We start from the raw sequence: 17,391 nt of genomic DNA, 5'->3' as shown, positions 1-17,391 counted from the left end.
AGCAGCAGAAGAAGAAGAAGCAGAATCAGAAGCAGCAGAAGAAGCAGCAGAAGCAGCAGCAGCAGCAGCAGCGGCCGCCCCCGGCCCCGCGGGGCAGGAGCCGCAGCTGAGTCACAGCTCTGCCGCTCCCCCCGCCAGGGATTTTCTCTCCAAGCTCACAGACATCGCTGTGACGAGGGATTCTTCCTTTCAGGGCTGAACCTCCAGCGTTTTGACGTCTAAATTAGGAATTTGTCCAAGCACATCCTTGTCCCTGTTCCGTGGTTAATGCCACCGCCCTCCCCTTTCCCCCAGTGTCTCTGCTCAGGCTTTTGCTGGAATCCAAGGGTGAAATAAAATCCATCCTCATAAATAATTAGTGTAAATTTCCACGTCCATAAACTTATCTAAACAGTTATATTTATTTAAACTACAAAGTATTTGCCTTGAACTTATGTTGTTGTTTAATACAATCTAAATATGTACAATTTTATATTTATCACAAAATCCTCCCCAGCCCTGAAAATTTAGGAGACAGATCCAAACTTACAATTCCTTTGGATAAAAGCCTCTACTTCAGAAATGGGGCAAATCTGTTCCAGTGGTTTGCTACAATGGACAAGGTTTAGTCTTTCCTGTCCATCAGCTGTCAGGAGGTCAAAGCCTCCTTTCCTGAAATGTTTTCCAAATGATAAGCCAAGTGAAAGAAAAAGATTCCAAAGGCAAGGTTCAGAACTGCAGGAATTATATCATAATTATTTAAAAAATGATTTGTAAAAGTCAAATGAACAAAAAAGGTGCTCTTTGCCACCCAAAACCTTTCATATTCCAAGCTGGTTAACATATGGAACATGAGACTGAAGCCAGTTTATAATTACTTCACTGAAAATTCTCTGTTAGTATTTATGTGTTTAATTCTATGTTTGCTAGATGCCCGTGGGGATAAATATGTTTTGCTACTGAAAAGCAGCAAAGAAATAGTGATAAATAATAATTCAACGCAGAAAACCTGTTCTTTTTGTTTATTTGAAATCCCACTGCTTTATCCCTGTGTTCCACAAATACTTAACCTACCAAAAATAGGCTAGAAAAGTGGGCCTTGGTGCATCCTGGAGCTGTTCAAGGAAGGACTGGATGTGTCAGAGCTCCTACCTGTGACAAGGTGGGCACAGCTTGGACCAGCTTGGGTTTCAATCCATTTGCTTGGTTTGATGGAATTTCTCACTCGTATGATAAATATTTACAGCTAAATTTTTTTTTTTAAATCTAAAACTTAGGTAGTTCCCTACATCTCATCACCAAGAGCACTCCTGACTTGTAAGAAAATGGAAAACCAAAAAGGCAAATATGGGCTTGCCTGCAATTCCTGTGCTGATTACAAATAAGTTGTGGTGTTTAAAAGTAATTTTCTGGATCAATACCTGACCAAGAGCCAAATTATCTTCTGTCCCAACCCTGCCCTTCCTTGCAGCCTTAACTCAAAGCTGTCCAACTCTCAATTTCATCGTCCTCTTGATTTATTTTGCAATTTGTAACTCTGTGCCCCAGGATTCAAGCAAACAAATCACAGGTTCAGGAAAGCCCTGCCAGTCTTGACAAGGTGAATGAGATTTTCTCTGCTTTGAGGATTTGCTTCTCCAGTAATTCTTGGCCTTAACAGCAAAATATAAGCAGCTGCTTCTGAGTGTTGTTACTTTTTCTATATGATTCCATCTTTAATCACAATCCAGAGTCAGATGAAAAATTTGAGATTATGAATGGATGTTCTTTCTCCAGGAGCATCCTGCAATATACTCAAAAAATTTAGGACTTGCTCAATCTGTCTTCTCAAAAGCTGAACTGCTGCAATGCTAAAAATGTGTGTGAGAAAAGGACACAAAAGATTGGAAGGAGCTGATGCACATTTCAAACACTTCCCCATGAAAAAGTGGTTTCCATATTCCTCCATTGTACTCGTAACTCGCCAAAAAGGAATACTGGAATTTTGGAATATTGCAGTAATTTATTTCTGAATTGTGCTATCCAATTATGGGGACCAAATTGCTCCCAACGTCTGCTTTGCTACTCAAACTACAAGATGTTGCTAGTGCACGTGAACCAATACCTAAATTTAAGTACTATACACATCTTGCCTCAGTTTGATTCTTTTTAAACACCAAGGTCACCACAGGGAATCTGGAAATTCAGTTGGGCTTTAAGGAAGGAGTAGATATTGGGATAAAGAGCAATGTGAATGTGTGGTAATAATAGATAAATAATATTCTCATAAATAATAACTTATACAATATAAATATAAATAACAAAATAAATATTCTAATGAATTAGGAGTACTGGTATTTTATCTTACATAAATTCTGTTGAAGAGGAACAGCAAGAGGAAAAGTTAATTTCATACAGACAGCAAGAGCACAAGGAAAGAACTTTGAATTATGACAACCTAAATGCATTTGAGCCTGTAATTTAAATGTATGGCAAAACAATAATCTGTTCAGGTGCTGAATGTAATTCAATGTATCAGTGATGAATTGAGTGTTTTAATAACCAGTCATGAGAATTTTCAAATTCATTGTCACAGCTTGAGCAAAGACAATTTCTCCCAGCCCATGTGCCCTTTACAAGCTGAGTATTCCTAATCAGTGAGAGCTGAATGACCAAAGGAATGGACAGGAATGGGAGAGGGGAAGGGATGAGTGGGGGAAAGCAAAAACTTCTGGAAATGTGGATTGGGGAAAACCTGGCTCTGCTATAAACTCACACATCCAGCAGAACTGAGGGAGGGAGGTGAGCAGAGCAAAGAGCCAATTTCCAGCACCCAGTTTCCAGTGCCTTGTGCCTTTTTGCTGGAACCATCATTTGCATTTAATAATGCTCTTCATAAAAGGCTCTTGGAAGGCTGCAGAAATAGGAGAATGTAATCCCATTATTCCAACACAAAGAAATAGGAGAATGTAACTCTCTTTATTCCAACACAAAAAAATCCCAGCAAGGTCCTCTCTCAAAGGCTGAGCCACAAGAGAGTTGCAAGTCCCAATCATCTGATTTTTAAATGGAAGGAAAATTTCTCCAAGTGAAAAAGGCATAAACAAAACACATATTTATCCCACCAAAGTACAGGAGAGGGGATTTTTTAACAATGCCTGCGTTAGCTACAAGGATACTTTATGCAGAAATCAGGCAGGCACCTTTGAGAAAATGTGTTTGAATAATGGCAATTATTTTACTTTTTGGCAACCTCTTGAGCTGCAGAATAAGAATCACTCTTGGTTCTGTGATGAATTCTTGATGTAAAAGTCTAAATTTTCCATTTTCTCCCAACTTTTTCTTTAAGAGGACTCTAGAAAAAGAGGAGGTGAACAGGAAGAGAATTTCCCAGGTGACAATTCCTGGTGGACTGTGGCTCTCCCACCCTCTGGGGATGGCTTTGAAGCGTGGTTGTTAATGGCTGGTGGGAAGGGGAACTGGAAAATGTCACAATGATCATGGAATGCAGCTCTCCTGGTCACAGAGCTGTGCTGGAGCTGCACTCCACTGAATACTTTGATTCATTTGGAAAAGCCTCAGAATTCCTGGTTTTGTGGAGGTATTTACACCACTTCACAGCTTAAGCTGGAAATTTATCAGCAGAGTATCACCATTTTTGTCATATTAATTTAATGTCACAACTTTTGCCTATTTAAAATGAAGGGTGACAGATTAAAGTCAGGAGTCAATTCCTCAGAAAAATCAACAAGCAGCTTGAAACAGCTCTTGTAAAAAGGAACAGCAAGTAAAAATGTCATGACTCACCACAGCACATTAGTTCCCCAAAACATCATTGCTGTCACATGCAGATACTTCACTGCTCATGTGGAAACAATACAAGAGTAAATAAACACAGGAATTGTGAGCAGAACATGCCTAATCACTATTTAATGCCTTTCACTGCCCCTTCCAAGCCTCCACAGTAATTTCACCCTAAATGTTCTATTTTGGTTTCAACACAAAGGGCCAGATTAGAAGTTTTTAATTAAAAAAGACAATGACATGAAAACTTCATATACCTAGATTTTTCTTCATCACGCTTTCCAAAAGGTTTCAGTAATGGTTGATTCAAGCAAAAGCAAGTTCTGAAATACTCTTTTTAAATAAAAATGTGAGCCTTTAAATAATTCTTGAAGTCTGCTCTATTTTGTTTTAACATGGTTAAGTGACTGCACACTGACCTCAAAATGTGCAGCAGTATTAGTGGGGACAGCTGACAAAGAGAATTGTAAAAGGCAGTAACTGTGCATCAGTTTAATTTGAGTTTGGACAGAAAAAAACCTTATTCTATCTGAATACAATAAAAGAATCTACACAGGCAGCTCCTGTGCACTGGAATCTAAACAGAAATATTTTTGGGAGGGTATTAAAGATGACTGAATATTTATAATTTTAACTATCTGATCAGAGCTGTTTCTAAACAATTTATTTTCCATTTACAGACATACAGAACTTCTGCTGGTCCTACAGTCATGGGTTTTTACCCTGAGTTTTCAGGCAATGTTTCAGATAAAACTGAGGAAGTTGTCCTCACTATGCAGAATAATTTTATGCCTCGCACAGGGAAATGCTCCTGGATTACTGCAGACAGGCAGAGATGAACACACACTTTTACACGTGTGCAGATTAAGCTGCTTCTTGCCCCAAATGAAATTAGTTGTGTGTGTTAACGAGATTAGCAGCACAGCACTCCAGCCCTGGTGCAACAGAGATGGGGACTTTGATACTTTTCAACAGCTGCTTTTGCTGATTAACTTCATTAACTCTGATTTATGTATTACACATAATCCTATTTTCCAACATGAAAGTTATTTGCTGAAGTCCTCAAAGTGAAAATATTCTGTTCTCATCTTGAGGAGTCCAGTGTCTAGATCTAAAGAATTTCATTCATCTATCGATTCTCTAGATCGAAAGAATTTCAGTAATCTATCAAAAACCTACTCTAAAAAACAGACTAATTAAAGAAATACAAAAGTGACTTTTAGAACTATAGCTCATCCCTCAAAAATAAATGTTTTCTTGATACCAATTAGGTTTGCTTCCTTTCAAACACACAGTTGAAAATTCCCAAACTGAAACAATCCTTGAAACGAAGCAATGTGCTTTAAGCCTTACACTGGCGTTTGTTAAAGAGTTACATGCACAAAGTCTCCATCCCATCTTGACAGACAGACAGACAGACAGACAGAGCAGTTTGCCACGTGTTTTTCAGAAGGCTGAAACCACTACTGGAATTCTGTTCCATGGACAGCATCAGAAATTCACTGGTCTGGATCACCCAGCCAAGAAGTGACTGACAAACACTCAGGGAAAGCCTCCACCAGCCCAGAGACAAGCCCAGCAAATGAGAAAATCGAGATTTAATTCTGCTATTATGACACGAAATCACGCAGAGCCTGGATTTCAGGAGAGCAGCACCTGGTGTGTTTATTCTGTGGTGAAAGCTTGCTGAGAGCTGTTCCTGAAACACAGGGACATAACCACCCAAGAGGGATTTGGACAATAACAATCACACTCTGCCATCTCCTTTCACTGTGCAGGTGTATTTTACTCTTAAGGCCACTTAGGAGCTGATTTGTCATCAATGCACAGCCCAACAGCCAAGGATCTGGGAGCTGAAAAACACATTTATAATGGGTCATAATATTCAGGGGGAGAAAAAAAGAAAACCATAAGGAAACCCACCCAGCAATAACCCCAAAGCTCCATTAGCTGCCTGATTTTTTTGGAAAGGCCTTCTAGCAAATAAAAGAATAAAACAGCTGCAAAACTAAACAGAAAAGCACTGCTGTAAGACCCTCACCAAGCCAGGGGAAGTGATTGGAGCAGAAATAATGTAAACAATAATGCACATTAATTATACTTTCTGCTAGTGTCTCTCTTGGCTCCTCCCATGTATTACTGTTGCCAAGGCAGTTATCTTAGCCTCGTGTACATTGAATTACTGCTGGTTCTCAGCAGACATTTCTTCCTCAGCAAGAAAATTCATCAGCACAACAATCCTAGAACATGGCTCCAGCTGAAAGAATTTAGAGCAGCCTGACACAAATGCTGAATCTCTACATCCCATAGCTTCTGCATTGGAACCCACACAATGAGACTGTCTTCAAAACACCCGAGTGACTTTCCACTGGCACCGTGGAGGAGCTTCCTTTTATTCCAGTGCAAGAAAACTGCAGCCATGGACTACTTGCTATCTGGACAACATCCACCAGTGAAAATTCCTACAAATTCTTCTCCCAAAAACCCTTCTGTGTAAAGGTGTACATGACTACACACACACAAACACATTTCAAAAGGCCTATCACAAACACTCCTGTCATTTATTGATATATATTGTATGGAACAGCCATACAAAAACCCAAAAGTATGCTAAAGGTTTTATTCTAGTTCTTATTAGAATAACAATTAACTTTATATAACTTATATTTACTTTATATTACTTTATATATACTTTTTATTAACTTAAGCTGATAATTTATTAACTTTGTTAATAAATTTTTCTTTATACCCTTTTAAAGTTTTAAGCCTGCTTTACCTTTCTCCTAATCCTATCTCACAACAAGAATTAAGTACATTAGTAATTAACCACCACCAAACCCACCACACTCTTCACTACATTAACCAAGAAATCTCAAAATTAACAAAATCTCAAATTAACAAACCAAAACCACTACACAAAATTAGTGTTTCTACCCAGTTTCAAACCCAAACCACCACACTGGACAACATCCACCAGTGAAAATTCCTGCAAATTCTTCTCCCAAAAAACCCTTCTACATGCAGATATACATGACTACACACACACAAACACATTCCAAAAGGCCTATCACAAACACTCCTGTCATTTATTGATATATATTCTATGGAACAGCCACACAAGACTCAGGAAAATTCCCTTTGGTTATCTGTTAAAAACAAAGGCTTCATAAATAATTTTATCTCATTAAAAGTATCCCTAGGATTTTTTATTTACCTTGATATCAAAATTTAACTACTACACACATCTTGCCTTAGTTTGATTCTTTTTAAACACCAAGGTCACCACAGGGAATCTGGAAAGTAAATTTGGCTTTAAGGAAGGAGTAGATATTGGGATAAAGAGCAACATGAATGTGTGGTAGTAGCAGATTCTTACAAATGAATATTCTAATGAATTTGGAGCACTGGTATTTTATCTTGGAAAAATTCTGTTGGAGAGGAACAGCAAGATGAAAAATTCGTACAGACAGCAAAAGGACAAGGAAAGAACTCTGAATTATATATATATTATGTATTATGTATTATGTATTATATATTATATATTATATATTATATATTATATATTATATATTGTATATTGTATATTGTATATTGTATATATAATTTATATATATATATAATTTTATATATATATAGTTTTATGTATATATATATCTATTTATAATTAGTAGATGGCTGAGACAACAACTTTTGAGTAAAACAAGTTCTGCACTCACAGCACACGATGAAACCATATTGCCACTCAGTGGAATTGGATGTATTTATCATATTTTATGATTAAACCTTTTTATCCTACATTAGAATCACAAAACTGATATAATGGCTTTTCTAATATTAATTTAGGAACCTTTAGTATCCTTTAAGACCTTCTCAGTGCTGAAGTGTGTGTATACATAGAAAGCTTTCATTGGAAATGATCTTCAGTGCAAAAAAAACACTGAAACCAACTAAGAGGTAGTGAAATTATACTGAATCCTCCTCTCTGGAGCCATCCTGGTCTCCCTGAGCAAATGTGAGACTTAAGAGACTGTGACTGATCTCATATTGGAGTTTAATCCTCTAAATCTGGGCTGTTTCAGTGGCATCATAATCAGTTTTATTAGTAAGAAATCAGAAGGACTAAAGAAGAAACGAGGTCAAACAGAACAAACGTGAGGTCAGGCACGGAGCTGCGTACACACAGAGCTGGAGCAGCCCCTGAGTTAAATGAATCCCAGCTACTCCTGCATGCCAGGAGGGAGCAGCGTGCCCTGGCAGCAGTGATGGGCAGCCAGGGTGGCAGCAGGAGCCCCACAGCCCTCAGCGTTCCTGGCACAGCTGGAGCTGAGCTGGTGCTCTCAGAGCCCTGCACTGCCCCGCACATCTGGGGCTGCAGGAACGCAGGATTTAACGCTCTGTGCCCTCCAAATTAAACACTTCTACCACTGCAGCTTGAGAAGTGTAAAGAAGGATTTGACCTCAGCCACCTGATGCTTTAGGATTTTGGTTTTTATATTTTCCATCTCTTTGCACTCCTGCAGTTCTTTGGTGTGTAACTCCAAACTCCACACTCAGGGGCAGCTGCAGCTTTCCCATTTGGGGCAGACACAACAATTCCTCTCCAGGCCTGGCACTCAAGGACACCTCACTGCCTCAGGCCCCAGGGATGGGAACAAAAGGGACTTGGGGGAGCAAACCTGGGGGAAATGACTTCATTGCCTGGGGCTGGAATTGGAACATTAACCCCAATATGCAAATGGACCAAACTTATAAAAGTATAAAACCCCTGACCCGTGGTCCATTTTGGGCATAGGCCCTGAGGGGCTTTGTCTGCCCAAAATGTACCTGAAGGGCCTTCCATAAATGGAACTGCTTTTATTCCCTAAATTCTGTCTGGCCTCTGGTTTTAGGCAGTCCCAAAAGGCATCGCACCAGCTGTTTGCTGAGAATCTGTTTATTCATATTTGTGTGGCAGCCAGGGAGACACAACCTGAGGGGACAGTGAGGGTGGAAAAAAGGACAAAATCTTTGCACTTTTTGCCCAAAGCTGAAGCAGCCTGCAGCTGTCCTTGCCAGCCCGAGAGCACTGAGCTCTCTGAGTGTGCCTGGGCACAGATAAGGCTGTTTAATTAGCAGAAGCAGCCGTGCAGCCAAGCAAGGAGTTTTCACTGCAGACCCAGGGCTGAGGCTGCCCTGCCCTCCCACCCACGGTGTCTGTGAAGTTTTATCACCTCACTGCACATTTTTGGCACTCCACAAGGTAAGCTGGCTCCTCTTTGGAAGCAATGTCATTAGTGCAGGTAACATTTTACTTCGTAATTCATGGCTTTGCTTTTTGTTGTCTACAACCTTGCTTTGTCTGCCAATTTACTCTTTTTCTTCTTGACAATTCTTGCACCTGCCTGTAATTACCCTTTGCTGCTGTGTTCAGCCAAGCAGATCCAAATTCCTTCTCTGGAGGTTCTCTATCCAAACCTAGCTGCCTGCATTTGTTACTCCCTTCTGCAAACACAAGTTTATACTTAAAAACAGATTTTCACTGAAGTCTTATCACATCTTTAAATGCAGATTGCAGTGTACCTTCTTTATAAATGTATAAACCCCCCAAACATCAATTATTTCAGTGGTATTAAAACAGATTCCTGCAGTTTAAAGCATTCCTAATGGGATATAATGATGTGACATTGGATATGATATTTCTGTGGGTCACTCACATGGTGCTATTAAGAACTGGGTACTAAAACTGCATAACACGAAGTCCCTACTTTTAGAAAATCCTAATTTTAGAAAATTTAGCATCAACCTTTTGGGGAAACATGCTTCCAGCAAAAATGGCTTTTCCAGTGTCCTGCAGTGTTTGCACAATGGCAAACCCCATCCATATCAAACAGGAAGTCCTCTACACACATTTTTGCAATACGAAGAATAAAATATCTAATGTTATAGTTTTTAATACCCTTTTGTTCCATGCCTTTCCTATTTCAACAGGTTACCATTTGTTACTGGCAAGCCATTATTTAATTCTGAATAGGTTGCAAGTAGAATTTCTTATTTTTATGTGGTTCCATAGTCTACCAAGCAATTTGTTATTCCTTTTATCTCCCACTTCACTCTCATTGCTTTGAAATATACCTCCCTGAAATTCATTATTTCCTTGCCAATTTTTCCATTTCCTTTCTCTGAAGGCAAACTTTCGAAGAAAACGTTGGCAAACTTTTTGCTCTAATGTTACCCATTCAACCAAACGTGTTACCATAGCGTTCACTGGGCTTCAGGGGCACTTCTAGTGTCTCTTAAAGACAGGAAAAAAAGAAAAAAAAACACTTGGATCCTGAGCACAGGGGACTGGGATGGGATGGGATGAGGGTGACACCAGAATCTATCCAAATTTGTGGCCAGAATCTCATTTACACTCAGCTGCCTAAAATAACATTAGAGCCTGCAAGAGCTTGTTTAGATAGAGCAACACACAGAGCATGGAGGAGAAAGTGTTTTCCACTGAGAGATCTGGATCTCATTTTCTATCTTGTCAAAAAGGTAATCTCTCTCACATACTGTGTTTGGCTATTTATACCAACATAGCCAAGCATTACACACTACAGAAACACAGATAAACAGGAAAAAAAAAAAAATCAGCAATTTTCTTTCTTAGATCATCTTAAAATACCAGCACAGACATTGTCTGGTGCTGCACCAGCTGGCTGTTGGGAGAGCAGACATGGAACACAGTTTGGGTGAGGTTGCTGTACACAAAAATTCAGATTTAATATGTTCCATGCTTTGGAATGAAACCCATGAAACACAGCTTGGGTGAGCTTGCTGTACACACAAATTCAGGTTTAACACCTTCCATACTTCACTTAGCTCAGCTGCACGCCCTGCTCCTCCAGCCCTTGCCCAGTGTGGAATTAATATTGGAAAAATGGACAAAGAAGCAGTGTCAAGGCCCATGAGCTGTACTTGACCCCTTGAAACACCTCCTGCAGTGGCTGAGGAGGCAGAGCTCAGGATGAAACTGCAGAAACCCTCGTGGTTTCCTGCATGAGCCCTCCCAGCCTGCAGAGATGTGCTGTTTGTGCCTGCATCCCTCCTTTAATTGTGTTTTTATTTGGATTGCAGAGGCAGAGAGCCCTTAATGCAGAGCTGGGAGCTGCAGGCCGTGCTGGGAAGCAGGGCTGATCTAATTTCCAATTACCTGCTTGGAAGAAGCACACGCTGGCCTCATGCAAAAGCTGCTTGCCAGCTCCTTTTTGGAGGGCTGGGAACCCACTCCAAAGGCCACAACGCGAGTGAGACTGAAATGGCTCACTAAGATAATTTTGAAATGCGAAATTTTCAAATGAAGCAAAAATTAGAGAGAAACTACAGTAAAACCTTTGTTACTCTTTCTCAGTTTCAGAGGTTTTAAGGAACCTATTGCCTCCTTGAACTGTGACAGTGTTATACCAAAGACAAGGTTGTTTTCCTTTAATACCAAGAGTTTCTTGTTGCAAAGGGCATTTTAAATGAACAAAGATGATTTAGTATGCGCTTTTCCTTCCCATATAAAATACACATATTGGTAAGATTATCTTTTACATATTGATCAGATTATCTTTTTTCTTACACTCCACATTTGGTCATTTGGTCAAAGTCTTGAGAGCAGAGACCCCTTAAAAACCTCCTCCTTCCTCTACAGCACTGCTGGATTTGTCTCCAAACACATCCCACCTTCAGCCCCAGTGCCAAGGAATCCCTTCCATCCCCTCCACCAGCTCCACTTTTGTCCCAATCTGGGTTTCCCTGCCCATTTCCCACCTGGCTGTGGATTTTCTGCTGGTAGCAGAGAGCTGTGCCATGCCAGGAGGCTGCAGGGACGTTGTCCTCCTCCAGGGCCATCCCAAAGGACTGCAGAGTGCTCTGGCAGAGCAGTCGCCCTCATTCATGCATTATTAAAATCAAGTGATGCCTTCTAAATTTGGGAAACTCGCTCACTGAAGGCTTGCACTGAATGAAATGAAAGCTCCAGCTACTAAATCAACATGCTGCAACTAAATACATGAGAATTCTAGGCCAATTGGAGTTAGGAACTGCTAATTAGTTATGCACAATTGAGCCTCCCCTAATGAACAGAAAAACTGCAGTGAAATTGTCATTGTAGTGTGTTCATGCACGTTTTGTAGTTACAAAAAACAACAGCACACACGGTTTTAATTGAAACTGGTTTCCACTTTCCAGTGAACAAAATACAACCCCAAACAAAACTCAAACCCTAAGAAACTCACGCTGCTCGCTTCATGAAATTTTTGTGTCATCAAGCACTGCTTTTCTGCACTGTGTTCATATGAAAAATATTTCTGATGAGCAATGTTGGCCCATAAATGACTGGGTAATTTTAAAGCAGAAAGTTTGCTCTTCATTTAGCATTTGTCCCAGCCATTTGGGGTTTATCTTTGGAGCCTGTCACAAGCTGAGTAACTACTCAGGCAGTAAACATGAAGTGAAATGCGTAATTGTCTGTGAAAAAAAAAAAAATGTACTGATACTTACAACCAGATTTGTGCTTAAAAAACCACAAGGACAAAATTTCCCAGCTTCGTTCTTTTTATAATTTCATTGCTGCTGCCAACAAGTCTTGTATTCAAGGTTTAAAGGACAGGACACACTCGGTGATGATTAGTTTTCAATATTGAAGCAGCTTTCTGAATCTTACACATAAGTTTTTAATAAAGATAACAATCTATACACAGCACCTTGGCCCCTTGCCACTGATGTATGGCCTCTCATCAACTGCTGGTTCAGCGCTGAATATTCAGGACTTTTTTGTGTACAGAACAAAATGGTTATTTCCAGAGGAAATTAAAAATAAACCTATTTTAACCATTTAAAAATAAACCTATCTAGCTGGAAATTTTGGACACTTCATGCAGCATTAAAAGAGAAGTTCAAGCAAGCTGCCTAGGTTTAATTTAGCTCTGCCAGTAGTCGCTTGGATGACCTTGAACAGATGATTTGACTCCTTAGTTTCCTCCATTTGTTAAATATCAACAAAGATCCTCAAAGCTGTAAAACAGCCATGGAAATCTGTCACATCCAATCACCATTAAACCTCACAAGTGGCTCTTGAGGCTCTGCCCTCCCCAGCAGCTCTGTGGAGCATCAGACACTTTCCCACTGCAGCTCAAAACCCATCCACCAGATGTGGGGACTCAGCAGAGGCTTCTGCAGGTCAGGATAGTGGAAATGTCTGCTCAATATGCAGCTGCAGATGGAAAGGCCATCACATCCAAGTGCATGAAGAACAGGCCTGGAAATAAAATCAGCTTTTCCAATGCCTTTATGTAAATTTATACAAATTAACAGCACTGGTGCACTGGAAGGGTTTGCACTCTTCCTTGTGGTGCTGCTCTGGAATGACAGGAAATTTCTCAGGTAACTGGGGGAAATGTTTGCTGGCTATTCGCTTCCACCTGTGGGCTAGAGGGTCATTTATTGTACAAAAGGACCAGGAGAAAGTCTCCCATGAGAACCAAAACCAACCAAGATCCCTTGCCATGGATTTATGAACTACAACCTTTAGCCTGTTTTCAATTTGTCCCTTCTCTTGCCCCCAAGGCTGGTGGAAAATCTTTGATTCAGCTTTTTTTACAGCCCTGCCTTTAGGAGAAGCACAAGCACTCAATGTGGTTGGAAGACTCCAAGGCACCTGTAGGAAAAGAATGAACCTTTACAGCTCTAACACACCCTGGACTGAGAAAGGAGGGGGCTTTGACACAGCTGCATTTACTCTTTCCTTAAGAAGTAAGGAAAATGGTAAAAAATATACAAATTAATATAGATAAGCCATTTCTCCCATTTTTTCCCCTGTCCCATGCCGTAAAAGTAAAGTAATTGAAATGGAGAATTTCAAGACTTGCAATAGGACAAACCCTTAGGGCAAGAAACTGAGGAGAGATATCACTGAGATCAAGACTGTAAAATGCCAGCAACAGCTGGGATTTGGTTCTAGGTAGAATATCCCAAGTGATTCCACGAGCAACAACAACAATGTTGGGTTACTAAATCTTAGACTTGAAGCACGAGTCAACCTTCCCCAGAAATAAAATATATTGCAAACAAAACATCCCTTTATGCCAGGGGGGAAAGGAAGGGTCCCTTTGTGCCAGGGTTTCTGTCTTTGCTGACAGAAAAAGGTTTATGTTTCCTCTGGCCCTTGCTGAAGAGAGGATACTGAACCAGTAAGATTTCAGTGTCATCCAGACCGGAATCCTTGGATTTCTATTGAACCTGCCACCCCCAAGCAATATGCACGTTTTCAGTTTAAGGCAAACAAACACAGCACAGCACAAAACACCACAAAAGCAGAGGCCAAGCACCTGCTGCTCCCCCAGCAGCTGGGAGGCTTTCTGGAGGCTCTCAGAGACGCTGTGGTGCTGGTTCTGCTCTTATTGACAGGGTTTGCTCAGAGCATCACATGACAGAGCTCTGGCAGCCTCCCCTTGCAGCACAGCCCAGGGAGCTGGGGGTGCCCAGCAGCCACTGGCACTCACCTGCTGCCCCTCCCAACCTCTCTTTGCCTTGCCCAAATTAAATCCGTGTTGCATTTCAGCCCACGGAGTCAAATACCCCAGCAGATCAATGCATGGAGATCCGTACTTCCCACAGTTCTTCTGCACGAATTACCAGAATTCACACTTATCTGGAGCTGGAAGGGGCTCACGGGGGTCAGATATATCATTTTTCAGAATCTATTTCAAAATCTGCTACAAAAGAACTGATTCCTGGGAAAGGAAAGAGCCAGTGCAACAACAAACTGTTTTTTTCTAGAACTACTACGTATCCATGTCACATACTATGAGGAGGAGGAAAAAAAGGCAAAAGCAAGCAGGCATGAGTAACCTTGTGTAGATCTGTGAGGCTCCTACCTGGAGTGCTCCAGGGGAACTCCTCGCACTGGGCTTTCAAAGATTTGCCCCTACCAACAGATTGTGCTAATTTGGGGTGCATTTATCAAGTATGTAAACACGAATGTAAAACCACGTTCAAAATACTCAGACTGGCTCCAGTGAGCACAGAAAAATGACCCAGAAAGAAACCTTATGGACAAATACAGTTATTGAATGTAGCAGGCAGAGAGCTGTGCACTCCAGAGTATGAAATAAATGGATGTTTCTGCAAGGCAGGGAGCAGTGTCCATGGATGCATCTCCATGACGTAGCTACAGAGGCTGCCTCAGTCTGCTTGATACAACCACCTTGTTTTTTCAAAAAGAAAAAAAAAAAAAAAAAAGAAAATCATCACCCCCCCCCAACCAACCACAAAACCAGGTAGAAGAAAAAGCCTGGAAAATGTAACAGGTAATGTTATCTTAACAGAAATAACGTATCTGCTATAGTTAAAGGCTTCAATTTTCGTTCCAAGTCTTTTATTAAAGTACCATTTTTAAAGCAAATTGGATCAGATCACAGCACTGCACGAGCCCATCCAGACAGCGAGGCTATAAATTCGAGACGCTGAGAATAAAACCCTAAACCCACAATCCATTACCGGATGATCTCAGCGTCACAAAAACAGACTTGTTTTACTCTGCATTATTTTAAGGCGCTGCTAAGACCTTCTGCACTGTAATTAGCACCAGCGAACGAGACGATTGTCAGCTCGATGTGCAAACACACAAGTTAGCGAGAGATTGATAGGAAGATGTCCTTCCTCTAGAGCACAGCATCCAGCAGTGACAAACAGGTCTGCAAGAGCCATAACCTCTCCTGCTGGTACCAGCCAGGCACGCCGATGGCCAAGTCCCACGCTTGGAAAATCCCACGGTTTTCATGCTACCAGCGGGAGCCAAACACGCAGCCCAAATAAAACCGGCCGAGTTAATGAAGCCCGCGGCAGGAATTCCCGGAGCTAGGGCAGAGCCAGGGCTGGTGCCCGGCATCCCGAAGGACCTTCACCCGAATGCCACAGGAGCAGCGGGAGCTGCGTGAAAACAAGCCGGCTCGTAAACACGGATTAACACACGCAACGCCACAACCACACGCAGCTCCGCACAGAAATCCGTGCCCAGGGCACCTAAATCCAGCCTGCCCCTACGCACGAGTTCTGAATTTCGCCAGAGAACACAGGATACGCTTGGACAGGGCGCTATATATGTTTTATTTAGTGTTGTGATGGGAAGCAGATTTCACGGCTAGTCAGGCGCTCCAGGGCTCGCTGGGGCTGGTTTTTGGGGTTTTTTTTGCTCCATCTTCCAGTCCGTGAGGCTGCGCTCCAGCCCCTCAGCGGGGCCGGCTGCGGGGGCTCTGCCCCAGGTGAGCCGCACCTGCCGGGGAGGGACCGCGGGGAGGACGGGGGAAGGACGGGGGGCACGGAGGATGATGATGATGATGATGGTGATGGTGATGATGATGATAATGATGATGATGATGCAGGGGCATGCGGGGGGCACCTACCAGTCCGTGTGCGGCTCGTCGATGACCAGGAGCAGCTTGAACTTTCTGCCGACAGCCGCGGAGACGGCGGCGGACGCGTCCACCAGCCCCGCCGAGGCCGCCGTCTGCTTCACGGCGTTGGAGAGCGAGCTGAAGAAGCTGCTGCCCGCGGACTGCTGCGGCGGCGGCGGCTGCTGCTGCTGGGGGGGCGCGGGCTGCGGCGGCTGCCGGCGCTCCGCGGCCGGCGAGCCCGAGGCGGGGGCCGAGGAGCCCGCGGAAGGCGGCGGCGGCGGAGGCTGCTGCGGCTCCGGCCGCTGCAGGTCGGTCATGTAGCCATTGGGCAGGTTGGCGATGAAGCTGCTGTCCGAAAGCCTGCGCCGCAGAAAGTTCATCATCTGGCCGGGCGGGAGGCTGCGGCGGGGCCGGGAGCGGGTTTGCGATGCGCCGGCGGCAGCGCTCCGCGCTCTGTGCGCCGCGCTCCGCGCTCCGTGCGCCGCGCTCCGCGCTCTGCGCGCCCGCCGCCGCTCTGCGCCCGCCGCGCTGCCCCCGCCCGCCGGCAGGGGGCGGCCGCGGGGCGGGCGGGGCGCGGGGACGGGCACGGGGACAGGGAGGGGACAGGGATGGGATGGGATGGGATGGGATGGGATGGGATGGGATGGGATGGGATGGGATGGGATGGGAATGGGATGGGATGGGATGGAAATGGGGATGGGGATGGGATGGGATGGGATGGGATGGGATGGGATGGAGATGCAGATGGGGACAGGGACAGCAATAGGGACAGTGATGGGGACAGTGATGGGGACAGCAATAGGGACAATGATGGGGACAGGCCACAGCCAGCACAGGGATGGAGCTGGGTGTCCAGCCGGCACAACAAGGGCCGCGTTTTCCCCGCCGTGCTTAGCTCTGTGGCGATGGGTGAGGATGGAGAGGGGAGCTCTGGCTCAGGGCACTGCCCCGGAGGGCATTTCCCAGAGAGCTCCAGCTCCAGCCCAAACATCCCGGACAGCTCCAGCCGAGCATCCCGGGACAGCTCTATGATCAGCCCGAGCATCCCGGACAGCTCCAGCCGAGCATCCCGGGGCAGCTCCAGCCGAGCATCCCGGACAGCTCCAGCCGAGCATCCCGGACAGCTCCAGCCGAGCATCCCGGACAGCTCCAGCCGAGCATCCCGGACAGCTCCAGCCCGAGCATCCCGGGACAGCTCCAGCCCAAACATCCCGGACAGCTCCAGCCG

General features: G+C 43.5%; 1 protein-coding gene across 1 annotated transcript in view; it reads right to left on the bottom strand.

Annotated features, from left to right (window-relative positions):
* The window catches only part of SYN2 (synapsin II), a 166,704-nt gene extending 150,034 nt beyond the window's left edge, over positions 1 to 16,670 (bottom strand). Inside the window, exon 1 of the mRNA XM_053989344.1 lies at positions 16,173 to 16,670. Coding sequence (XP_053845319.1) covers positions 16,173 to 16,546 — 374 coding nt within the window. The 5' untranslated portion in view covers positions 16,547 to 16,670. The remainder of the gene's footprint in view (positions 1 to 16,172) is intronic.
* Positions 16,671 to 17,391: the final 721 nt, after the last annotated feature.

Source organism: Vidua macroura, chromosome 13 (assembly GCF_024509145.1).
Source record: "Vidua macroura isolate BioBank_ID:100142 chromosome 13, ASM2450914v1, whole genome shotgun sequence".
In the NCBI taxonomy this organism is placed as follows: domain Eukaryota; kingdom Metazoa; phylum Chordata; class Aves; order Passeriformes; family Viduidae; genus Vidua; species Vidua macroura.
The sequence above is the reverse complement of the archived record's forward strand: the minus strand, read 5'-3'. Positions and strand labels throughout refer to the sequence as shown.